General features: G+C 49.4%; 1 protein-coding gene across 11 annotated transcripts in view; it reads left to right on the forward strand.

Moving 5' to 3' along the window:
* Positions 1 to 24,471, forward strand: part of CUL9 (cullin 9) — a 37,317-nt gene that overhangs the window by 10,599 nt on the left and 2,247 nt on the right. For 3 of the 11 annotated variants that reach the window (XR_006298932.1, XM_043591463.1, XM_043591466.1), the window contains exons 10-36: positions 513 to 709; positions 1,090 to 1,307; positions 2,477 to 2,726; positions 2,813 to 2,918; positions 3,471 to 3,698; positions 3,990 to 4,080; positions 4,172 to 4,343; positions 5,802 to 5,907; positions 6,146 to 6,241; positions 6,500 to 6,675; positions 6,961 to 7,094; positions 7,452 to 7,631; positions 7,818 to 7,927; positions 8,023 to 8,205; positions 8,337 to 8,497; positions 8,702 to 8,930; positions 9,025 to 9,214; positions 15,953 to 16,098; positions 16,230 to 16,359; positions 16,501 to 16,700; positions 17,185 to 17,435; positions 18,467 to 18,812; positions 22,210 to 22,350; positions 22,512 to 22,676; positions 22,908 to 23,071; positions 23,846 to 23,939; positions 24,357 to 24,431. Coding sequence is in view for 8 of the 11 variants with exons in the window: in XM_043591463.1 (XP_043447398.1) it covers positions 513 to 709; positions 1,090 to 1,307; positions 2,477 to 2,726; positions 2,813 to 2,918; positions 3,471 to 3,698; positions 3,990 to 4,080; positions 4,172 to 4,343; positions 5,802 to 5,907; positions 6,146 to 6,241; positions 6,500 to 6,675; positions 6,961 to 7,094; positions 7,452 to 7,631; positions 7,818 to 7,927; positions 8,023 to 8,205; positions 8,337 to 8,497; positions 8,702 to 8,930; positions 9,025 to 9,214; positions 15,953 to 16,098; positions 16,230 to 16,359; positions 16,501 to 16,700; positions 17,185 to 17,435; positions 18,467 to 18,812; positions 22,210 to 22,350; positions 22,512 to 22,676; positions 22,908 to 23,071; positions 23,846 to 23,939; positions 24,357 to 24,431 (4,539 nt within the window). In the remaining 3 variants the exon portion in view is untranslated. Of the gene's footprint in view, positions 1 to 512; positions 710 to 1,089; positions 1,308 to 2,476; positions 2,727 to 2,812; positions 2,919 to 3,470; positions 3,699 to 3,989; positions 4,081 to 4,171; positions 4,344 to 5,801; positions 5,908 to 6,145; positions 6,242 to 6,499; positions 6,676 to 6,960; positions 7,095 to 7,451; positions 7,632 to 7,817; positions 7,928 to 8,022; positions 8,206 to 8,336; positions 8,498 to 8,701; positions 8,931 to 9,024; positions 9,215 to 15,952; positions 16,099 to 16,229; positions 16,360 to 16,500; positions 16,701 to 17,184; positions 17,436 to 18,466; positions 18,813 to 19,609; positions 19,746 to 22,209; positions 22,351 to 22,511; positions 22,677 to 22,907; positions 23,072 to 23,845; positions 23,940 to 24,356; positions 24,432 to 24,471 lie in introns of those variants that run through there. The other 8 variants (XM_043591465.1, XM_043591467.1, XM_043591469.1 and 5 more) reach the window with 6 other exon arrangements.

A 24,471-nucleotide genomic window follows, 5' to 3' on the forward strand; every position in this document is an offset into this window, starting at 1 on the left:
AGTGCAGAGTGAGAAGGGGGCAGGAACTTCCACATTCAAGGATTTGGCAGAGGAATTCCAGGGAGGCAGGACAACCAGGAGTATATGAGATCCTGGCACTCAAGAGAAGGGAGGTTCTACAAAGGGAGGGGTGGTCCAGTGACGTGGAAGACAATGTCAAGGTAAAGCCTTTGAATACAACTAGATGCTATGAAAGGGCCCCATCTTGAGAGGTAGCTACGGGAGGGGGCAGCCATCCCACTCAGTTAGCCTTGGCGCTGGCAGAGAGAAGTTGCTGGCTGATTTTATCACTGAGCCTCAGTCTTTTCTTTGCTTTCTTCTCTTGTCTTTCTTTTTGTTTTTATCATTGGTATCCCATCACCACCTCTTCCATTTCCATCTCCTACTCGACCTATTTGCCAACAGCTCAGCTGCCCCAAAGTTTGGGGTCAGAGAATGAGGGCCTGGCTCTCCTCTTTCTCTGCATGGCGGCTCTACCCATAACTAATTCTGCTTCCACATCCCCCTTGCAGGCACTGAAGATGCTGGCCATTGCCAGCTCCTCGGAGATCCCCACTTTTATCACTGGCCGAGATTCTATCCATCCTTTGTTTGATGCCCAGATGACCAGAGAGATCTTCGCCAGCATTGACTCAGCCACCCGCCCAGGCTCTGAGAGCCTGCTTCTTACTGTCCCTGCAGCCGTGATCCTGATGCTGAACACAGAGGGGTCAGGGCATCACCCTCCAAATTCCCGCTAAGCCCCAACCCCCGCTGCTGCTCTGTCTATATCTCATGTGCTTCACAGAAATTCCCTTCATGTTGTTACCTCTGGATGAAACATTGGTGGCCCTCTCTGACTGTTACTGGTAGAGAGGCCAAGTGGTTGGGGGTAGGGAGATCCCCAGAGAGAGCAAGGGCACCCTGGCCTTCCTTCCTGGGGTTGGGAGGAGTGGCTTGAGATCAGGGAGCCAGATGTCCTGGCCTCACAGGAGTCCTGGAGCCCTCTCTTCCCCCAGCTGCAGGCCTCTTCCCCTCTGTGCTTGCTTCCTGCTTCCGTTGCATTCACTCTGTTTCAATTTCTTCCCGGGATTACCTCCCTCCTCCCAGGTGTTCCTCCGCAGTGAGAAACGGTCTTCTCCTGCTCAACCTGCTTCTGTGCAACCACCACACTCTGGGGGACCAGATTATAACCCGGGAGCTGAGAGACACCTTGTTCAGGCACTCTGGGATAGCACCGGGGACAGAACCCATGCCCACCACACGTACCATCCTCATGATGCTTCTCAATCGCTACTCAGAGCCGCCAGGCTGTCCTGAGCACACAGGTACCATTGTGGAGGGGGTGGTTCTGCCGAGGAATCGGGCAGTGCTGGCCTGTGGCCAGAAGGGCTAAGGCTTATGTACTAGTACCTTACTGGAAAGACATGATAAACCTTCAGGAAACGAGTAAGGGTTTTGGTACTCAAGTTAGATCTTAAGTAAAACTTCCTGACCAAGAGGAGAAGGATACTCTAGACTAGCGTTACCTAGAGTAAAGCCACCATGCAGGGTGCCTGACTGGCTCAGCCGGTACAGCATGTGACTCTTGATCTCTGGGTTGTAAGTTCCAGCTCCATGTTGGGTGTAGAGATTACTTAAAAATAAAATCTTGGGGCACCTGGGTGGCTGAGTCGATTAGATGTCCAACTTTGGCTCGGGTCATGATGTCGCGGTTTGCGGGTTCGAGCTCCACATCGGGCTCTGTGCTGACAGCTCAGAGCCTGGAGCCTGCTTCAGATTCTGTGTCTCCCTCTCTCTTTGCTCCTCCCCCACTTGCGCTCTGTCCCTCTCTGTCTCCCAAAAAAGAATAAACGGTAAAAAAATAAAAAATAAAATCTTTAGGGGCACCTGGGTGGCTCAGTCGGTTAAGTGTCCGACTCTTGATTTCGGCTCAGGTCATTATCTCATGGTTTGTGAGTTCAAGCCCCATATGGGGCTCTGTCCTGACAGTGCAGAGCCTGCTTGGGATTCTCTCCTTTTCTCTCTGCCCCTCCCCTGTTGTGCACGTGTGCATGCTCTCTCTCTCTCTCTCTCTCTCTCTCTCTCTCTCTTTCTTTTAAAATAAATAAGTAAAAACTTCAAAAAAATTAAAAAAAAATCTTTAAAGCCACCGTGCTAGGTAGTCGAGGGATGTAATTATAATAGCTAATATTTATTGGCTTATGTAACCACAAAGCTCCCATTTAATGATGAAACGTAATTGTATGACTATATGAGATTAAAAATGTATGCGTTTAACATGACAGTGTTTGCCGAACTAAACTTTTTTCCAGATGCAGCTAGCTATATACTGGGGCCAGAGAAGAAAATCCCCACAGTTTGGTACAAACTACAGACAATCCTCCAAATAGGAGGAAAGTTTGGGGGTGGTTTTCTGGACTTGTCCAGTTCGTGGTTTGACCAACTTGCATGACTCCTCTTCATACTCATGTTTTTCCTCCCATGCGTCTGGCAGCAGCACTGGAAACCCCTGGCACCCAGGGCCAGGATGGGTCCCCTGAGCATCTGATCCGGTCCCTAGCAGGGGGCCCGTCTGCGGAACTCCTACTGGGCTTAGAGCGGGTGCTGTGCCGGGAGGGCGGCCCAGGGGGCGCCGTGAGACCCCTCCTAAAGCGCCTCCAGCAGGAGACTCAGCCCTTCCTCCTGTTGCTGCGGACTCTGGATGCCCCCGGACCCAACAAAACTCTGCTGCTGACTGCATTGAGGTGAGGGCCCTGTTGGGGCACCCGTGCATCGGAGGTAAGGGGAGCTGCGGACTGCAGGGACTTTGCTTGTTTCATCCTGTCACTAGGGTCATGACTCGGCTACTGGATCACCCTGAGGCGATGGTCCTCCCCTGGCATGAGGTCTTGGAGCCCTGCCTCAACTGTCTGAATGGCCCTAGCAGTGACTCTGAGGTACCAGGGCCCCGATAAAGGCAGGGGAGGGAGAGGCAGCCTCTGGGGCGCTGGCTACCTTTGTGAGGCAATGGAAGGCAAAGCACAGCCTTTCTGGATGAGTCTGAACACTGAGAGGGGTGGAGAGGAAGGAATTTCCTCTAAGAATGCTCAGAACTGGGGCCTTTGAAGAATAATCTTTTGCCTGCAGCTGGATTTTAGATTCTGGGTTTAGGAGAAGCCCACATTCACCAATCCAAACATTCCTCGCTCTCCACCCTCCCCGGTTTGTGGATTGTGGACCAAGGCTCAGGCACCAAGGTGGGCTCTTGAGAGAGCTTCGCCCTGGCAGCAAGAAGCATTGGAAGCTGTGCCCAGACCCTGCTTCTGGCACCTCTGGAGTCCCAGCACCCCCGCTGTTCTGTCCCAACCTTCTTTGGTACTCTCCTTTCCCTGGACTTTCAAACTTCTCCAAAGTCTCAGCCACCACATTCCCTTTTCGAACCCACCCCTCATCCTTTATGTGGCCTGCCCTTTGCGTCCCATACATTAATCTTGTGGCTCCGGGCTCAGATTGTTCAGGAGCTGCTCTGCTTTCTGCATCGCCTGGCCTCAATGCACAAGGACTATGCAGTGGTTCTCTGCTGCCTGGGAGCCAAAGAGGCCCTCTCCAAAGTCCTGGACAAGCACTCGGCTCAGCTGCTGCTGGCCTGTGAGCTTCGGGACCTGGTGACTGAGTGTGAAAAACACGCCCAGCTCTATAGTAACCTCACCTCCAGCATCCTGGCTGGCTGCATTCAGGTGAGGAGGCTTGTGGGTCCAGAGCTTAGGGAGAACATAAGTGAGAAGCAGGGGAAGGGGATTCGGTGTGTGTCCCTGTTTGGTAACCCTACTTGGCACAAGTGGTAGCAAATATGGGGCACTTGTTTCCCAGCCTTTCTTTACCCCACATGGTCCCGTTCTGCCAAAATTTGTGAAGGGAGAGGTTGAGTGTTTTGTTGCTCCTTGACTTGTTCTCCATACCTGTTTCTGTGTGTTCTTCATGTTCTTCCTTCCTCGCCGCGCCCCTTCTCTCTGATGTTCTGGCTGTAGATGGTGCTGGGCCAGATCGAAGACCACAGACGAACCCACCGACCCATCAACATCCCCTTCTTTGACGTGTTCCTCAGGCATCTCTGCCAGGGTCTGTGTCCCGATCTGCTTTCTCCTGGCTCCCACCCCAGTATTTCTTCTTTACTTTTTTCTCTCTCAACTAACTTCCCACTTGCCCCCAGGCTCCAGCGTGGAAGTGAAGGAGGACAAGTGCTGGGAGAAGGTGGAGGTGTCTTCCAACCCTCACCGGGCCAGCAAGCTGACGGATCGAAACCCCAAGACCTACTGGGAGTCCAATGGCAGCACTGGCTCCCACTACATCACCTTGCACATGCACCGTGGTGTTCTTATTAGGTGTGAGCATGCCCATGTGCACCATAGGTGCACACACACGTGTGGGAATATTCTGATACACCCCAGCATATATTCTCCAAAGCACCCACATACACGCAACCCTGTCTGTAACCCCTATGTGTGAGACACAATCAAACCCATTTTGTGCAGTAAACAGATAGACACATTGATCTGCATTCCTTGTGCAGTATAGACATCCTCACTCCCTGAGCCTGGTGATGTGCTCCGCCCACAGGTATAGATGTCACTATCCTGTGCATGGTGTTGAGGGAGATTGACAACTGCCTTATTCACTCTTCCCATGGGTGCTTGTTTAATGTATACTCTGTGCCAGGCACTGGGCCAGGGTCTGGGGCTATAAGGACAATAAGATATGATACCCGTCTTCAGGGAACTTGCAGTCTTCTTGGGGAACTAGGCTGGAGAATCAATAAGAGTAAGAAAAACCACCATGTGCCCTGGACCCTGAGGCCAAGTAAGAGGTGGGAGAAGCCTTCTAGAAGGTGGGGCTAAGTGAGCAGAGCTCCAAAGTAGAAATTAGCTGTGTAAATAGAAGTGGGAAGTCCAGGCAGAGGGACAGCATATGTGCAAAATGTTAGTAAGAAATGTAATGATGTATTTGGAGGAAACTTAAGTAACTGTGTTTGTCTGGAATGAAGGGTGTTTGTCGTGAAATGGCAGGAGACCGCCATAAAACTAGGCAGAGCCAGACCACAGAGAGTTTTGTGAGCTAAGAAGTTTGAGCTTTATTCTGGAACTTGGGGAGCCATTGAAGGATTTTAAGGAGAGAAGAGACAAAACAAGATTTTTTTTTTTTTAATTTAGAAAAGTCACTCTGGCAATCATGGCAGTTTGGGTTGGAGGCCGGAGAAAGATTTGGAAGGTTTATGCAGTGATCTAGTTGAGAAATGAATGTCTTCAGTTAGGCACAGGGAGTGGGAATAGTGAGGGGTGGCAGACTGGGAGATCTCAAGGGGCAGAGTCTATAGGACATGCCATTGACATGAGGGAAGCCATGAGTGGGAGAAGTCATAGTGACAGAGTGCTCTGGTAGATGGCAGTTTTCTTTCCCAAGAAGGATGATGGAAGAGGAGCAGGCTTCTGTGGATGGATCATGGTTCCATTTAGGCATGTTGACTTAGAGGTACCTATGCGTTGTGACATGGAAATGTCTGTTGGGTACATGGTATGAAAGCTAAGAGGAGCCGTCTAGTGTAGACATGTGGATTTGGAGTAGAGTATTCGTTTTTTGCTTGAAACTATGGTTTTTAAATAAAGTCATTTTGAAGAAAAAAATTCCTTTTGGGGAAAGATAAGAGGAGAGCAGGGGATCCGGGAACACTGACACTTAAAGGAGGCAGCAGGGAGACAGGAGTCTGAGGAAGAAGTGGTAGGTTGAAGTCACTCTGAACAAAGACCAGGGTCCCTGTTCTAACTGATTGTTTTCTTTTGTCTCAGGCAGCTGACTTTGCTCGTGGCCAGTGAGGACTCAAGTTACATGCCAGCCAGAGTGGTTGTGTTTGGGGGGGACAGTGCCAGCTGCATCAGCACTGAGCTCAACACGGTGAGGACCCTGGTGCCCTCCCCCACCTTGACCTTACTCCATATTCCTTCCCGCAGGCAGGCATTGCCTGCAATCATAAGCAGTGAGGGCAGAGTTCGGGAAGCAGATTTGTGCGGGTTTGTGGGCTCGGTGCAGAGGTAAAGGGCACACACCATCATAAGACTTGTGGCTGCTATCAATAGTCCGTCCAACCCCACTTCCAGAGGTGACAGTTCTCTCTCCTCCTCTGCCCCATCAGGTGAATGTGATGCCCTCTGCCAGCAGGGTGATCCTCCTGGAGAACCTGAACCGCTTCTGGCCCATCATCCAGATCCGCATAAAGCGCTGCCAGCAGGTAGAGTGAGGGAAGAGGCTGGGCTGGGAATCATGGGGTAGTACAGGGTCTCCATAGTGACTGCATTCCCCAGCACTTGGGGGGCCAGGCTCAGGCCACATACCTGCTCTGGGATGGCCCAGAAGCCTGTTGAGTTCCAGAGATGTGAGAATATCTCAAGTGCCTCCAAGGGAATTCAGGGTGTGAGGCCTGGCTTTTTCTTGGTAGTGCTTGGTGGCTGGGTGGCTTAGGTGACAGACAAGCGTGTGCATGTTACAGGGTGGCATCGACACCCGGGTTCGAGGTGTGGAGGTCTTGGGCCCGAAGCCCACTTTCTGGCCACTATTCCGGGAGCAGCTGTGTCGCCGTACCTGTCTCTTCTACACCATTCGGGCGCAAGCCTGGAGCCGGGACATAGCAGAGGACCGCAGGCGCCTCCTCCAGCTCTGTCCCAGGTGGGTGGGGCAGACAGTGGCTGGGGTTGAAGGGAGCGGGGAGAGGTTAATGGATCAGGAGGACACTGCTAAGAAGTAGGTGGTGGGAGACTTCTGCAGAAGTCTGAAAGGTAAAGCAGCGGCCGGGACAAGAGGGGAGGGTGAACACAGGTGAGAAGTGCGTGCTGATGGCTGCGAGCTGGTTAGGGGACTGAGCATGGTGGGACTGGGAGCTGACTGTGCTTGAGTGGAGGCCTCACAAAAACCTGTGCCTTAAATCCTTGACCACACACCTCTTATTCCCAGACTGAACAGGGTTTTGCGCCACGAGCAGAATTTTGCTGATCGCTTCCTCCCTGACGATGAGGCTGCCCAAGCGCTGGGCAAGACCTGCTGGGAGGCCCTGGTCAGCCCCCTGGTGCAGAACATCACCTCCCCCGGTAACCATCGCGACCCCTGGCCCCACTAACCAGTTCCTCATAATTGTTCCCAGGGATCACCTGAGTTAATGCTCTTGGTTATCTTGGTCCCTGTCTTTATCCCCGAAGGCCTGTCACCTCAGTGCTTCTCTCCTTCCTGCCCCAGGGACTACTGGGTATTTGAATCTTCTCTACCCCACCCCCAACCTGTTAGCGTACCCCTAGACTCCCAATGAAGTAAGCCTTGGTGATGGGAGGGCTTGACCTGGCTGCCCGCCCCAACCAAGGCTTTTTGTATAATTGGGCCTTTTCTCTCCTCTTCCTGGGCTATCTGTTCCCCTATTTCCCATCAGCTGTTTCTGGTCTGTCTTCTTTTAGATGCGGAAGGTGTGAGTTCCCTGGGATGGCTGCTGGATCAGTACTTAGAGCAAAGGGAGAGCTCTCAGAACCCCCTGAGTCGAGCGGCATCCTTTGCCTCTCGAGTTCGTCGCCTTTGTCACTTGCTGGTGCATGTAGAGCCTCCGCCTGGGCCTTCTCCTGAACCATCCACTCGGCCTAGTAAGTCCCAGCCATGGCCTGTTGAGCTGAGAATCTGGCCAGTGGTGATACCTGGCTCCTTCCCCTCTTGGATCTTACTTTTCCTGACTGCTCTGTGCGCACCTTTCCAGGGGTCAGTACCCAAGATCCCCTAGATTCACTCAGGGGCTGAGATGAAACCCCTTCCTTTGCCCTCTGTCTCCACAGTCAGCAAGAACAGTAAGGGCTGGGATCGGAGCCCCGGGCCTTCACCAGTTCTTCCAAGCAGCAGCCTGAGGAACATAACCCAGTGCTGGCTGAGCGTGGTGCAAGAGCAGGTGAGTGGAAGGAAGTGCAGTGGGAGGTGGGGCAGGGCTGCTAGGCTATTGCATGTGGGACCACACCTTTTATGCTATTTCTCCTCTCTTCTCAGGTCAGCAGGTTCCTGGCTGCAGCCTGGAGGGCCCCCGACTTCGTGCCTCGGTACTGCAAACTCTACGAGCACTTGCAGAGAGCAGGTTCGGAGCTCTTTGGGCCTCGGGCAGCCTTCACGCTGGCTCTGCGCAGTGGCTTCTCCGGCGCGTTGCTACAGCAGTCCTTCCTCACCGCTGCTCACGTGAGTACTACCAGCCTCCTGGTCACCACTGAGAGCTGGCTTCTTTCTCTGCCTTTCGCCTCCTCTCACTGCCCACTCTCCTGCTCCACTCCCTCTTCATGGTTGGCCCGTGCCCTTTCCATTGCCCCCAGATAAGTGAGCAGTTTGCCAGGCACATCGACCAGCAGATCCAGGGCGGCCTGGTTGGTGGAGCCCCTGGAGTGGAAATGCTGGGGAGGCTTCAGCAGCACCTGGAGCCCATCATGGTCCTTTCTGGCCTGGAGCTGGCTACTACTTTTGAGCACTTCTACCAGTGAGTGCAGGTCTGAGAGGTAGGGGAGGGGAGACCTAGAGTCTAGAAAGGGTGAAGATTTGAGTCTTGGAGAGAAGACGGAGGAGGAGGGACTAAGATACAGAGATGGCCATGGCACTGGTGGAAAGGGAGCAGGGAGGAAGAGGGGAAGCAGGGTGGAGTGCCCACATTGAGGCTCGGCCCGGCCTGTGTGTGACACCGCAGGCACTACATGGCAGACCGTCTCCTGAGCTTGGGCTCGAGCTGGCTGGAGGGGGCCGTGCTGGAGCAGATTGGCCTCTGCTTCCCCAACCGCCTCCCCCAGCAGATGCTGCGGAGCCTGAGCATGTCCGAGGAGCTGCAGCGCCAGTTCCACCTCTTCCAGCTCCAGCGGCTTGACAAGCTGCTCTTGGAGCAGGAGAATGAGGAAGAACAGGGCCTGGACGAAGAAGAGGTAAGAGCAAGGGAAATGAGAGGGAGAATAGGAGAGCAAAAGACTAGACCAAAGAAGGGAGCCCAAGAGCCCTTGAAATCCTTCTATCTCTCAGGAGGAAGCAGAGGAAGAGGAGGCTGAGAAAGAACTATTTATCGAAGATTCAAGTCCAACAGTTTCCATACTGGTCCTGTCACCACGCTGCTGGCCGGTCTCCCCACTCTGCTACCTGTACCATCCCAGAAAGTGCCTTCCCACTGAATTCTGTGATGCCCTTGACCGCTTCTCCAATTTCTACAGCCAGAGTGAGGAGATAGGGACAGGCAATTGGAGATTGGGGTGAGATTTGGGGTGGCAGGAGAGGAAGTGGAGAGGACCTGTGGACAGAAATGTGTAGCTATGAACAAAAATGGTCTCTAGGCAGAGCAGTCTCCTAGGGAAGGGTGAAAAGGTGGGTTAGATCTTTATTAGTATCTTTCATTATTGCTCTCACTTTTGTATGAATTTGTTCTGTTTTTCTAACTTCAAGTTGCATGCCTACTTAACTTTTAGTCTTTTCAGGCTTCTTTCCAAGTAAAAACATTTAAGGGTATTCATTTCCCTCTCAATATTGCTTTAGCTGCATTCTGTAAGTTTTTTTGGTTTTTGGATTTTTTTTAGATTTGTTTTTATTGTGGTATACTTAGTTTTCAGTACAGTATAGAAATCTTAGCTGTGACTTAATGAATTGTATGTACTTATACACTCCCATAACCACCCCCAGAGCATTTCCTGCACCCCAGAATACTTCTTCACGTATGTCCCTTTCTAGTTAGTATCTTCTTCCAAGAGAAACCTTCTGCCTCCTAGTACCGTAGATTTTTGCCTGTATGTGAACATCATATGAATGGAATAATAGGGTATGTATTCTGCTGTGTCCAGTTTCTTTCAGCTTAGTATCTGTGAGAGCTATCCAGGTTGTCAGTTATCACTACTTTTTTCTTTGAGTTACTGATTCATTTCCATTGTATGAATATATTTGCCCTTTCTGCTGTTGATGAACATTTGGGATGTTGCCTAAGTTTTTATTATGTAGGATGTTAGTATTTGGTATTTTTAAGTTCTAAGAATTTTCTAATTTCCATTGTTATTTCTACTTTGGTCTATTCATTTTTTAAAAGCATATTTTAAAATTCCCAAACCAGTTTTTCTTTGCTTAGTTGTCTTTTTATTTTAGATTTTGACCCTCATTCCATTGTAGCTAAAGAACCTGGTTTCTGTGATTCTGAATCTTTGCAATATGTTGAGACTTCCTTTATGGCCTAGTAGATAGTCACATTTTGTAAATGTTCCATGTGTGATTAAGAAAAATATGTATTCTTCAGCTGCTGGCTATAGGCTTATTCATATTCCATTAAATTGACTTAATTACATTGTTCAAATCTTACAAACCTTACTCATTTTTGTCTGCCTGTTCTATTACTGAGAGAGGTGTATTAAGATCTATTATGATAGTGAATTTTTAAACTTCTCATCATGTCAGTTTTGCTATCTATCTAACTAACTAACTAACTAACTAACTAACTAACTAACTAACTAACTATATTTTTAAGTGGGCTTCATGTTCAGCATGGAGCCCCACACAGGGTATGAATAATGACCCTGAGATTGAGAACTGAGGTCAGGCATTAGATGCTTAACCAACTGAGACACCCAGGCACCCCACTTTATATATTTTTTGACTATGTTATTAGATAAAAGTTTTAAATCATTCAACAGTACTGTCCAGAACTTTCTGCAGTGATGGAAAAGTTCTTTTCTGCACTGTTTGGTATGGTGGCCATTTGTGGCTATTGAAGTGTGACTAGTGCAACTGAGGAATTGAATGTTTAACTTTGTTTAGTTAGCCAGTTTAGCCACATGTGGCTACCATAATGGACTATGCAGGTTTAGAATCTTCATAGTTAATTAAACTTTTTAAAAAGTTTACTTGTTAATTTTGAGAGAGAGAGAGAGAGCAGGGGAGGGGCAGAGATAGAGGGAGAGAGAATCCATAGCAGGCTCCTTGCTGTCAGGGAGCCCGATGTGGGGCTCAATCCCATGAACCATGAGATCATGACCTGAGCCAAAATCAGGAGTTGGATGCGTAACCAACTGAGCCACCCAGGTGCCCCTCAACTTTATTATTATGAAATCATCTCCTTTCTTTCTAGTAAAGCTTTTTCTCTCAAAGTCTATTTTTATCTGGTATTATTAAATACCAGCTTTCTTTGGTTAGTGATTTTCCAGAATATCTCTTTCTATCCTTTTACTTTTTAAAGAGGGATTGATAATTTTTTTAGATTTCTTTTACTGTGGTGAAATATGAATAACATAAAATTGCCATTTTAATTTTTTAAGATCTGATTTTTTTTAACTTTTTAATGTTTTTTATTTATTTTTGAGAGAGAGAGAGACAGAGTGCTAGCAGGAGAGGGGCAGAGAGAAAGGGAGACACAGAATCAGAAGCAGGCTGCAGGCTCTGAGCTGTCAGCACAGATCCTGACATGGGGCCTGAACCCACGAACCGTGAGATCATGACCTGAGCTGAAGTCAGATGCTTAACTGACTGAGCCACCCAGGCACCCTGAGATTTTATTTTAAGTAATCCCTACACCCAACCTGGGGCTCAAACTCACAACCCCAAGATCAAGAGTCATATGCTCCACTGACTAAGCCAGCCAGGCACCCCCTCCATTTTTAACCATTTTAGGTGGACAATTCGGCTATCCTTTTACTTAAAATTTTTTACTTGGAAATAACTTCAAATTTACAGAAAATAATACAAAGAACACTCATATACTCTTTATCCATGTTCACCTTTTGTTAACATTTTGCCCTATTTGCTTTTATCATTTGCTCTTTGTGTATATATACGTTTATAAAATGTGTATTTATGTGTGTGCGCGCACACACACACACACAGACATCCTTTTTTCCCCCAGACCACTGTGAATAAATTGCATATATGCTGGCCTTTTGCCTCTAAGTACTTTAATATATATTTCCTAAGAATCATGCTTTTCTCCTATATAATAATCATTCATTTATCAGTTTCAAAAATTTAACATTGCTATAATACTTTACCTTCCACATTCCAATTTTGTCAATCGACTCTATAATGTCTTTTTTTAGTTGAAGACAACATTCAATTTAGGATCATCTATTATGTTCAGTTGTCATGTCTCTAGTCTCCTTGATTTGGAACAGTTCCTCAGCCTTTTTTTGTCTTTTATGACATTGACGCCTTTGGAGAATATAGTCATTTAAAATTTTCTAGGGGCATCTGGGTAGCTCAGTCATTTAAGTGTCCATCTCTTGATTTTGGCCCAGGTCATGATCTCATGGTATGTGAGATTGAGCCCCATATGGGGCTCTGTGCTGATAGCACAGAGCCTACTTGGGATTCTCTCTCTCCCTTTCTCTCTGCCCCTCCCCTGCTCACACACACTCTCTCTCACAATAAATAAATACATTTTTAAAAAATAAAAGTAAAGTTTTTTTTCTAAACTTTCTTCATTTTAAGTTTGTATATTTCCTCATAATTAGATTCAGGTTATGCATTCCCAGCCAGAATCCTAAGTAAATGATATTAAGTTCTTCTCCACATTTCATTTGGAAGCATATAGTTTCCGTTTGTTTCTCTTTTTTTTTTTTTTCCAACATTTATTTATTTTTGGGACAGAGAGAGACAGAGCATGAATGGGGGAGGGGCAGAGAGAGAGGGAGACACAGAATCGGAAACAGGCTCCAGGCTCTGAGCCATCAGCCCAGAGCCTGACGCGGGGCTCGAACTCACAGACCGCGAGATCATGACCTGGCTGAAGTCGGACGCTTAACCGACTGCGCCACCCAGGCGCCCCTGTTTCTCTTTTTTGATGTGAATTTTGACAACCTGGTCAAGAGGTTGTTTGATTTCCCACTGTATAGTTAATATTTTTCCTTTGTGACTATTGATAAGCAGCCTATTGGGGAGATACAAACCATGCCTATATTCTGCTCTCATCAGAATCTCCCCCAGTATCATTTACTTTTAACTTTGCCATACTCTTATTTTAGGCATGTATCTTACAAATACCTAGAATTTGTTTTGTATTCAACCTAACAATCTCTCCTTTTGGGTTATCAATTTTATTAGCCTCTTCATAATGATTATGAGTAATGATATATTTGGCTTTTATTGCTAACCTCTTACATTTTAGTTTACTCTTCTTATAATTTGAAATTTTAGTTATTTAATATATAAAAAAGAATATATAAAACATAGGTACAGTTGAAAGGAGAATAGTAAATTGAACACCTTTACAGATATGTTTCCACCCTGGGTTTTTGTGCATTTTTTCCCCTCTCCTTTTGTATTTTACTTAATTCCTTTTTTGTGTCTACATATTTTGGACATTCTATTTCTGTAGTTGATTACCCTTATGTTTTTAACCTGTATGTTTGACTTGTACCTGAACAATAAGAGGACCAAGAGAAAATCTTAACTCCAGCTCTCACTCCCATCTTACTCATTACTATTGTTTGATATTTTAGGATTATCTTTTTTTTACTTCCCAAAATTTATTATTATTATTATTGTTTTATTCAGTTGGTGTGTAGATTTGTTATCATACTAGTTGTTTCTGTCACTAATCCTTTTGCATCTTGATCCTTCTGAGTTCAATCTCCTTCCTAAAGTACATCCTTTAGAAGTCTCTTCATTGAGGGAGTATTGATGGACAACTCTATCAGTTTACCTTCACCCTAATTAAAAAAAAATTTATTATTATAAATTTCAGACATACACAAAAGTAGGCAGGATAGACTCCAGTGTACCAACGTGGGTCAATACATGGCCAATCTCATTTCTTCTGTACTCCCACCCACTTTCCCCAGCTCTCAAATTTAAAAGATAAGGATTCACTCTCTCTTTTTTTTTTAAAGTTACCATTAAATTTTTTTTCAAGTTTATTCATTTATTTTGAGGGAGGGAGGGAGGCAGAGAGAGAGAGAGAGAGAGAGAGAGAGAGAGAGAACAAGTGGGAGAGGGGCAGAGAGAGAGGGAGAGAGAAGATCCCAAGCAGGCTCTGCCCAGGGCTCAACAGGGCCCAACACAGGGCTCAAACCTACGAGCCGTGAGATCATGACCTGAGCTGAAATTAAGAGTCAGATGCTCAGTCAACTGAGCCACCCAGGCACCGCAGGGATTCTCTTTTTATTTATTTATTAAAAAAATTTTTTTTAATGTTTTATTTTATTTTTGAGGGACAGAGAGAGACAGCATGAGTGGGGGAGGAGCAGAGAGAGAGGGAGACATCGAATCCAAAGCAGGCTCCAGGCTCCGAGCTGTCAGCATAGAGCCCAATGCGGGGCTCGAACCCACAAACTGCGAGATCATGACCTGAGCCGAAGTCGGATGCCCAACCTACTGAGCCACCCAGGCACCCCAAGGATTGTCTTTTTAAAAGCAAAGGCACTACAGTGATCAAACGTGAAATTAATAACAATTCTTAATATCAAATGGTGAAGTGTTCATATTCCTCCCGTTTCTTCAAGTTTTCAAAATTAGTTTTTTCTTTATGGAGGATCCAAAGAAAGCCCACACCTTAATTTGATTGAATTCGGTTTTCCGTCTCCATTAATGTATAGGTCCTGCTTTTCCTTTTTTGCTCCCTTATAATTGTGCAGGGAACCGGATTATTTGCTACACAGAGTTGTCTACAGGCCAGATTTCCGCTGACCATATCCACGTGGTGTCCTCTAGCATGTTCCTCTGTTTCTTTCATTTCCTAAAAACAGTTACTTAGATGTAGAAGTTTATTCCGATGTGGGTCTGATTTCTTGGGCAAGAACTCTTTGTAGGTGGTATTGTGTTCTCCCACCAGGAGGCGTGTGACATCTACCTGTCTCTGTGATGTGCAAATGGAGCAGTGAATTTTAGCATTGCAAGTGTGATCTGTGCTTTATATGGTTTCCTGTCAGCTTTCCACTAGGCAGTCATTCGTTATCATTGCCTAGCTCTATCATTTCACTAAGGGTTACAAACTAGCACCATTCTAGTCTCACCATTCCTTCATATCTGAGCTGGAATGTTTTCTCTATAAAGAGAAACTTCCGGGGCGCCTGGGTGGCACAGTCGGTTAAGCGTCCGACTTCAGCCAGGTCACGATCTCGCGGTCTGTGAGTTCGAGCCCCGCGTCGGGCTCTGGGCTGATGGCTCAGAGCCTGGAACCTGTTTCCGATTCTGTGTCTCCCTCTCTCTCTGCCCCTCCCCCGTTCATGCTCTGTCTCTCTCTGTCCCAAAAATAAATAAACGTTGAAAAAAAAAAATTAAAAAAAAAAAAAAGAGAAACTTCCTCTCAGTGACTTTTTGGTTATTCTGAAGTACCGTTTATACAGGAAAGGCTTGACTCTCTCTTCCTCCCCCCTTATTTTTAACCAGTTTTCAAAATACTGTTGTCTAGCATCCTCCAAAGATAAACGGTGAAATCTTTTTTTTTTTTTAATGTCATTATGAACTCATGGATTTTAAGATATTTCACATGTCTCAGTCCAGCACAGGTGTTATTTTTTTGATGTTCCAATTGTCCCATCTTTGGCCAGAGAGTATGTCTCAGACTGGCTCCTTTCGATATTCTCTTCCTTTGACGGCATTCTTGCTTTCTAGTATGAGCGAATATCCAGGCTCGTCGTGCCTGAGCTGTGACACAGAAGGAGGAAAAGATACAGCCTAGTGGATCTTTGAAACTGTCAGCTCCTTGAGGGCAAAACTCAGGTCTCTTCTCTCCAGTGTTTCTTCCATGGAGCCAGCCTGGCATAGGGCGAGACACAGGGTGGGCTCCCAGATATGTGTAGCTTGCCAGGGGGGGCAGACATGGAGGAGGCTGAACTCTGGAAGCTTGACAAGTCACTTCTGTGGGGCCCTCCTCCCCACAGAGATTAGCAGGAACAAAGCTTGACTAATGGTACACCCTTGCCTCAGCCTCTAACCCCCTCATTTCCCCTGCTCTTTATCTCTACTCTTCTCCTTGGCACTTTCCCAGGTCAGAATCACCCAGTCCTGGACATGGGACCACATCGGCGACTGCAGTGGACGTGGCTGGGCCGGGCTGAGCTGAAGTTTGGGGACCAGACCCTGCACGTGTCCACCATGCAGATGTGGCTGCTGTTGCATTTCAATCAGACAGAGGTGCCTCGGCTCCTTAGGCTCTCTCTATCTTCTCTTTTCCTGTCTGTCCCTCCTGTTCTCCTAAACTCTGTTCCTTCTTTCCATCCTTCCCCCGCCGATTCTCTGCTCTTGACTCTGTTTCTCCTTACCAGGAGGTGTCTGTAGAGACCTTGCTGAAGAATTCTGACCTCACCCCAGAGCTACTTCTCCAGGCACTTCTGCCCCTCACCTCTGAGAATGGCCCTTTGACCCTGCATGAGGGTCAGGACTTTCCACACAGGGGTAGGTCACTGGGGGCTGGCCTGTGCCTCTGCTCCTGGAGGGTGGGTCTCTCATGGTGGGCGTGGGGTAGGGAGTGAGAATGGGGTTGCCCCCACTCACCTCCCCCTTCCCCTCCTCGGGTGCTGACGGAATGAGTTCCAGGTGTGCTGCGGCTTCGGGCGCCTGAGCCCCAGCGCTGTGGGGAGGCCCTGTGGCTGATACCTCCCCAGACATACCTGAATGTAGAGAAGGATGAGGGCCGAACTCTGGAACAGAAGAGGAACCTCTTGAGCTGTCTTATTGTCCGTATTCTCAAAGTCCACGGGGAAAAGGGCCTCCACATTGATCAGCTGGTTTGTCTGGTAGGCCCAGGGGACCATGAAGTTAGGGGAGGGAGGGAGTCATGCTCAGGGTTGGGGCTTAGAGCCAGGGATCATCACAAGGGAAGGTAAACTCTGTCAGTATGAGACCTTGTAGAGTGACATTTTTGTTGGAGTTTTCTATTCCTGACAGGGCAGTTTGTTAGACAGCAGGCAGAGGCAAGACATGAGTGTCTACTGTATACTAGGCCTTTTTCCAAGAGTTTGCATGATTAGGTCATTTAATCTGCACAGCAGTCTAATGGGGGTGGTGATGGTGGTGGTGGTATTATTATTATTATTATTATTATTATTATTATTATTATTTACTCTTATTCTCATTTGACAGGTAAGAAGAGTGGGGCATGAGAGTTAGTAACTTATCCATAGTCACATAGCCAGTAAGTGAAAGAGCAGAGCATTGAACCCAGGCATGCCGGCCTCTCTGGGTAAATGTGGCCTGCCTGTTTCCTCTCCACCCATCTAGGTGCTGGAGGCCTGGCAGAAGGGTCCAAACCCCCCGGGGAGCCTGGGCCATGCTGTTGCAGGAGGCGTGGCCTGTACCAGTACAGACGTCCTTTCTTGCATCCTGCACCTCCTGGGCCAGGGCTATGTGGAACGGCGTGACGACCGGCCCCAGATCCTGATGTATGCCACCCCAGAGCCTATGGGGCCTTGCCGGGGTCAGGCAGAGGTCCCCTTCTGCGGCAACCAGACCGCCAAGACCTCCAAGCCTAGGTAGCTGTCCCCAGCCCCGTTCCCTGCTGCTAGGGCTCCAAGCCAGGAGGGAGGGCTGGGCTCCCAGGGACAGACGGCACTGCAGTGACACGGGAGTTTTAGTGCCAAGGCCAGGCTCTTTTGTGGAAAAGCACTTCATTTCTGTCTTTGTGTACCCCATTTTCCCTGCCTCTCTCATTTCTCCCACTTTGCCAGTCCTCATTCCCCCTGCCAGCACCGTCACCCCTTCTTTGCCTTCCTAATCAGGGGCCCTGCTGTCCCCATTCTCCTAGAGTCAGCCCATAGGCAAGGGGCCCAGACACATAAGCTTCTGTATAGATAACTCTCATTCTAAGCAAAAATGCAGTATCATACAACTGTGTATTGAGTGCTGATTATGCTCTCTGCTCAATGAAATGTACAAACTCTAGTCTTCAAGAAGCCTGTTCTACAGAGGAATTTGTCATAGGATCCCCCTAATTAGCTGGCACCCCTAAAGCTTGTTATATCACATTCAGCTCACTAGAAGTTGTTATGGCACAACTCTTATGCCTGCTGCCTGCACTGTATATAAAGTAAGTTCTCTAGAGAAATCTTTCTCAAACTTTCACTTGCACACATGTCACCTGGGGATCTTATTAAAATGCAGGTCCTGATTCAGTAGAGCTCCCTGTGATACTAATGGGAATACCCACTGACCATGCTTTGAGTGGTAAGGCCACAGATTCCAGTTTCTCCCCAGATGTGTTGCTGCTGTTTTAGGTGGGGCTTACGGTGGGATTATCCCATCCACTGTGGGTCAGTTTGCTTCCCGATGCCTGCCTACCAGATTCCTGGGGTGTTAGAGATCATTGTGACAACCAGCCCCACTCGCCACTTACAAACGCTTCTGTGGAAAGCAGCTCTGACAGTTGGTTTGGGTGGCTACCCTTAGGTTGGTTAGGCAGGCGCAAGCAGGCGTGCGCAAGTGGGGAGCTGAGGGCCATGGTGGGGTTCATTTAGTAGATAAGCAGAGCAGGGATATTGATTGCTGAATCTCCTCTTCCCTCAAGCCCAGAAGCTGTGGCTGCCCTGGCGTCTCTCCAGCTGCCTGCAGGCCGCACCATGAGCCCCCAGGAGGTAGAAGGGTTGATGGAGCAGACGGTGCGGCAGGTGCAAGAGACGCTGAACCTAGAGGCAGATGTGGCTCAGCACCTTTTGGCTCATTCCCACTGGGGTGCTGAACAGCTGCTGCAGAGCTACAGTGATAACCCTGAGCCGCTGCTGCTGGCAGCTGGGCTGTGTGTACCCCAGGCCCAGGAGGCCCCCGCACGCCCTGACCACTGCCCTGTCTGTGTCAGCCCCCTGGAGCCTGACGACGACTTGCCCTCTCTCTGCTGCATGCACTACTGCTGCAAGGTGAGGCCCCGCCTGCCCCTCTCCTGCCCCTCTCCTGCCCCTCTTCTGCCCCTCTCCTGCCCCACACAATTCCTCGTGAACTCTGGGCTTCTAGCCCAGCATTGCCATTTCCCAACCTGGGCAGTGTCGGACAAGGCTCTTCGTCCCTCTGAAACTGGTTTTGTCATCTAAAAGTGGCGCCCCTAGCCTCAACACTCTGAAGAGTGGTTGTTGTTAGGATCCAGTGAAATGTATAAGTGGCTCTAAAACTTTGCCAGTGGCAAAGTTTTAATAGGTGAATATGCTAATAATATGCTAAAATATGCCGGTGGCATATTGTGATCACTGGGAGCTTTTAAAAAGTCCTCATGCTCAAACTGTTAAATTGGAATCTCTGGAGGTGAAACCCAGGCATCTGGAGTTTTAAAAATTCCTCAGGTGACTCCAGTGTTCAGCCAGGTTTGAGAACTATAGATAGATAGGTAGATAGATAGATAGATAGATAGATAGATAGATAGATAGATGGGTAGCACACGCATACACGTAAAATATACATCAAGGCACTTCATAAATGAGAAGTGTTATTACATTGATGATGACTATAGGTTTATGTTTCCTAATTATCATTCAAGTCCCTTTATCTCAGAACATGAGAATAGCACAGAAGTCAAGGGAATTATGGGAAGCCAGATCTTGCTACTGTACAGCTGAGCAGAGGAGGCTGTAGATGGGGGAGTGAGTTGTCTTCAGTGGCGGGGGAGAGGGGCCGAGGTGCAGGGGACCAGAGTGCTGAGTGTCCCATGTTCCCTGCCTCACAGCTCTTAGAACTGATGCCAAGCCCAAACACATCAACTTAACAGGATGAGCGCGCTTGTTGCCCTGAATCTAGCTGCCTCTCCCAACAGCGTCTCCCCAGTGGTGGGTGATCTGGGACGCGTGCATTGGCATGTGTGTGTACGTGTACTTTTCCTCCTTCCTTTTTTGCTCTGCTTCAAGTTACTCTTCTCACACGGTTTCCTGTGCCCCCCTTTTCCTGGTTCTTAATTATTTCCTTCCCACTTTCACTTTTTCATTCAACTAATGTTTGTCATGAACTCACTGTGTGCACAGCACCGGGTGCTATATGAGGGGGTGGGAAAATCCAAGCCAGAAGGGCTAATAATATCAGCAGCTAATATTTATGGGGGATGCATTCTGGGCCGTTCTGCTGTTATATATGCATTATCTTGCTTAATTCCCATGAAAGTGTGTGAGGTCGGTATTTTTACCATCCCCATTTTGCTGGTGACAGATGGAGGCGCCTGGAGGAGAAGTCACCTGCCCAAGGTCAGGATTTGGACTTTGGCAGTCTTGCTCCAGGGCCCTCCCTCATGCTTTTATGACAAGTGAGGGGAAGGAAATACAACAGGGTCATGTCATAGGAAGTGACTGAGGTGAGGAGTGGGGGGAGAGTCCCTGTCGGGGACTTTAGATTGGGGAGGCCAGGGAAGGCTGTCCTTGAAGAGGTGACTATTTGGTGGAAGAGCGTGGCAGACAGAGGGGACAGCAATTGCAAAGAAGCTGAGACTGGTGGCTAAAGCACAGTGATGTGGTGGGACAGTGGAGGGAGAGATTTGGGAGGGAGATGGACCCAGTGGGGTTGGGATTGGCATACAGTGGGCTTGACTTTATGGAAAGCCACGATGGAGTTAAGCAGGGGAGTAATTGGATCTGATTTTCATTTTCTAAAAGATCACCATGTGTGGAAGAAAGGCTTGGGCAGATCTTGTGTGGAAGCAGGGGCACCTGTTGGGAGACTGTTGTATAAAGAGGCAGGAAGCGGTGGGTGTTTTCCCAGCGTTTGCAGTGAAGAGAGAAGGGGACAGATTGGGGTACATCAGGAGGCAGAGCTGACAGGGCTTGGTGGAGCTGATGGGGGGCTTAGGACAAAGGAATCAAGGGTACTTCCTGGGTTTCTGACCAGAGCATCTGGGTGGATGAGATATGTCATCTTCTACTGAATTTAGCAAGCTGTTGGGGCTGGGGCTGGGTGTGGAGGGCAGGTTTTTGAGGGAAAATTAAGTCTGTTCTGACCATGTGAAGTTTGAGCTTCTCGTTGGACACCTGTGTGGGACTGGACAGCAGAATTTGGAATTAAGTGGAGAGGCCTAGCTGGCATCCTGCAGAGAGAGAGAAGCAGGTCCAGAGTGCTGAGCTGTATAGATCCCCCTGTAGAGATGGAATGACAGGGAAAGTGAGAAAAACAGGCTAATTGGAGATGTCCCAGCCAAGGAGGAGCCTATGTTTAAGTCACAGCTGAGAGGCACAATGAAACATAAGGGAACTCAGAGAAGGGAAGTCCTGGGTTTGGAGCTGTCGATGGGGGCGGTGGGGGGGGGGGGTGTTCCCCGTGTGAGCCTTGAGTGACAGGCAGGGTTGGCAGGTGTGGGAGGGGAGTACAGGCTGGACAGAGACTGCATTCCCGGTGGGCTGGGCAGGGGGGACGGCAGAAGCGGCAGAAGTGAGAGCAAGCCAACAGCAGAGGGGCTCCTTAGGGGAGTGGGATGGGCTCCAAACCCAGCTGCCAGCCTTTGTCCTCTGTGGCTGTAAGGGGCCCTGTTGTGCCCGTATGCCTGCAAGCATGAAGTCTGAATTTGGAGTATTTTCCTGTTTTCTCTCAAAAATGCAGGAATTCTGCATTCAATTTCCCACCTTATCTGGCTTTATTTCACCATAAAAAGGGTTTTGTTTTGTTTAGGGACAACAAACAAACAGGAGGGATCTGGGTAGGAAGACCGTTTATGGGGACAAGCAGTTTAGGGGTTAGGGGATAAAGGCCTGGTTTAGGGTGGTGCAGTGACATGGGAGCTAGAAGAGAATCCAAGAGATGTGAGGGTTCCGACACCCGTGACCAGGATGGGTGGGGGGTTCAGTGGGCGAGGCTTTTTTGTGGAGAAGAGGCTGAGTCTGGGAAGATGGGAGCACCAAGGAGCTAGGTGAGCAGATGGAGCTGGGAGGAGAGGCCACAGCGCTGTTTGCAGTGTCCAAGGCCAGCTACCCCACAGGGAAAAGGCACCCTACTGCCCCAGGCCTCCTTCCTCTCTGGCCTTCTTGCTCTCTCCGGATCTTTCTTAGAACTTGAATCATCTCCTTTGTCCTGATTCTCTTACCCATTCCCTCCATGTCCATCTCAACAATAATTAAAATGAGGCCACTACCCTGGCCCACACATCCTCAAAGGCAACTGTGATTTGGGCCAATCCCAGGAAAACCCATAGAAGCCAGAAAGATTAGGGTCAGTTTTGAGGTTGCTCCAGAAGCAGGCTTGTCTCTGGCCTTCCATAGTCAGGAGGGGGGGTGCTAGGTTAATTACCAGTCCAAGATGTCCTCCTGTGCTGCTCCCCTACTGTCCCTAAGCAGCCCCTCCTTTGCCCTCCAGTCTTGCTGGAATGAGTATCTGACAACTCGGATTGAGCAGAACCTTGTGCTGAATTGCACCTGCCCCATTGCCGACTGCCCTGCACAGCCCACTGGAGCCTTCATTCGGGCCATTGTCTCCTCCCCAGACGTCATCTCCAAGGTAGTCCCTCCTCTGCAGGAGGATTCGGTGTACAGCCAAAGGGGCAGGCCCCAGGGGGTGGGCCCACATTCCGGGTGCCGGCGGTGGGGGGGAGGGGGGGTCTGGAGGTGTGGCATCCTGGAGAGCCATGCCCTCACCTGGTGGCACCTATGCCCCCATAGTACGAGAAGGCCCTCCTGCGTGGCTACGTGGAGAGCTGCTCCAACCTGACGTGGTGCACCAACCCCCAGGGCTGTGACCGCATCCTGTGCCGCCAGGGCTTGGGCTGCGGGACCACCTGCTCTAAATGTGGCTGGGCCTCCTGCTTCAACTGTAGCTTCCCCGAGGTGGGTGCCTGCCCAGCCCTGCCCCTGAGCAAGGCCTGTACCTCTCCTCTGCCAGCACTCCGCTCTGCGACCCGCCCCCACACACACACACCATGTCTTGTCCTCACACGCTGTCACCTGGCTGAGCTCTGTTCCTCCTCCTGTAGTCCTCCACTTGTGACCTCCCTCCCTCACACACTCGCAGTGCCACCCTTGGTTAGAGCTCAGCCATGTCCTCCCCTCTTGCCCTAGGCGCACTACCCTGCCAGCTGTGGCCACATGTCCCAGTGGGTCGATGATGGCGGCTACTATGATGGCATGAGCGTGGAGGCTCAGAGCAAGCACCTGGCCAAGCTCATCTCCAAGCGCTGTCCCAGCTGCCAGGCTCCCATTGAGAAGAATGAGGGGTGTCTGCAGTAAGAGGGGGTACTTTGGTCATTGGTGGGGTCAGAGAGCATGGGAGAGGGTGGGAGGCCTGGTGGTACGGAGGGGCCGTGGGGCTGAACAGAGCTGAACAAAGGAGGCGGCCTCCAGTGATTCCTGCATCTTTTTTTTTTTTTTTTTTTTTAATTTATTTTGAGAGAGCGAGAGCGTGGACAGGGAAGGGGCAAAGAGAGGGAGAGAGAGAGAATCCCAAGACGGCTCCACGCTGTCAGTGCAGAGCCAGATGCGTGAACCGTGAGATCATGACCTGGGCCGAAATTAAGAGTTGGACGCTTAACCGACGGAGCCACCCGGGCGCCCCCAGTGACTCCTGCATCTTAATGCTCCTTCCCCCGCCTTTATTTTTTTAATTTTTAATTTCTTGAAATGTTTATTCGTTTTTGAGAGAGAGGTGTGTGCACAAGCAGGGGAGGGCAGAGAGAGGGGAACAGAGGATCCAAAGCGGGCTCTGCACTGACAGCAGAGAGCCTGATGCTGAGGGGTTGGAACGCACAAAATGAGAGATCATGACCTGAGCCCAAGTCAGAAACCCAACTGACTGAGCCACCCAGGCACCCCACCCCCGCTTTGAAGTTTGCACTGTAAGGGGCTCAGAAGCAAGGGTGTGCTCAGTAGGCATTGATGAGGTTAAGGAGACTGTAAGGGCATGGAGGGGCCAGGGGCATGTTCCGTGGGGCACCCAAGCCCTTGGTGTTCCCGATGTGGCCCCGGCCAGGAGCCCTCTGACCAGCCAGCTTCCTCCATAGCATGACGTGTGCCAAATGCAACCATGGATTTTGCTGGCGCTGCCTCAAGTCGTGGAAGCCCAGTCACAAAGACTACTACAACTGCTCTGCCATGGTAAGGGCCGGGGCCAGGAGGAGGCCCAAGGGCAGTCAGGATGGGATGCTGCTGCTGGGCCCTGGGTGTCCTGAGCAGCTGAACAGCTGTTGGGACAGGGGCTCAGTGGGAAGACAGAAGCCGCCTGGGCCTACAGGTGCTGGAAGTTCTGTCCTGGGAGGTCTATATTCTCAGGAGGCACCAGGCCAGAGCAGAGCAGGTGCCGTGCGTCAGAGCCTGGCACCACTGCCAGGGCATTTGCCCACACCTCAGCCTCACCTGTACCAGGGGATAATAATGTGACCTGCTTCACAGAGTTAGGATTAAATGATGAGGTCTGGGTGAGGTGTCAGAAGGCCTCCACGCAGGGTACCTAGTGTGTTAACCCCATCCTGCCCAGCAAAGCACCCTAGAGCCCTCTCAACCTGCCCTTACCAGGTAAGCAAAGCAGCTCGCCAGGAGAAGCGGTTTCAGGACTATAACGAGAGGTGTACTTTCCATCACCAGGCCCGGGTGAGCAGGGAGGAAACAGTGGTGTCGGTGAGAAGGTCAG

This window comes from Prionailurus bengalensis, chromosome B2 (genome assembly GCF_016509475.1).
Source record: "Prionailurus bengalensis isolate Pbe53 chromosome B2, Fcat_Pben_1.1_paternal_pri, whole genome shotgun sequence".
Taxonomy (NCBI): domain Eukaryota; kingdom Metazoa; phylum Chordata; class Mammalia; order Carnivora; family Felidae; genus Prionailurus; species Prionailurus bengalensis.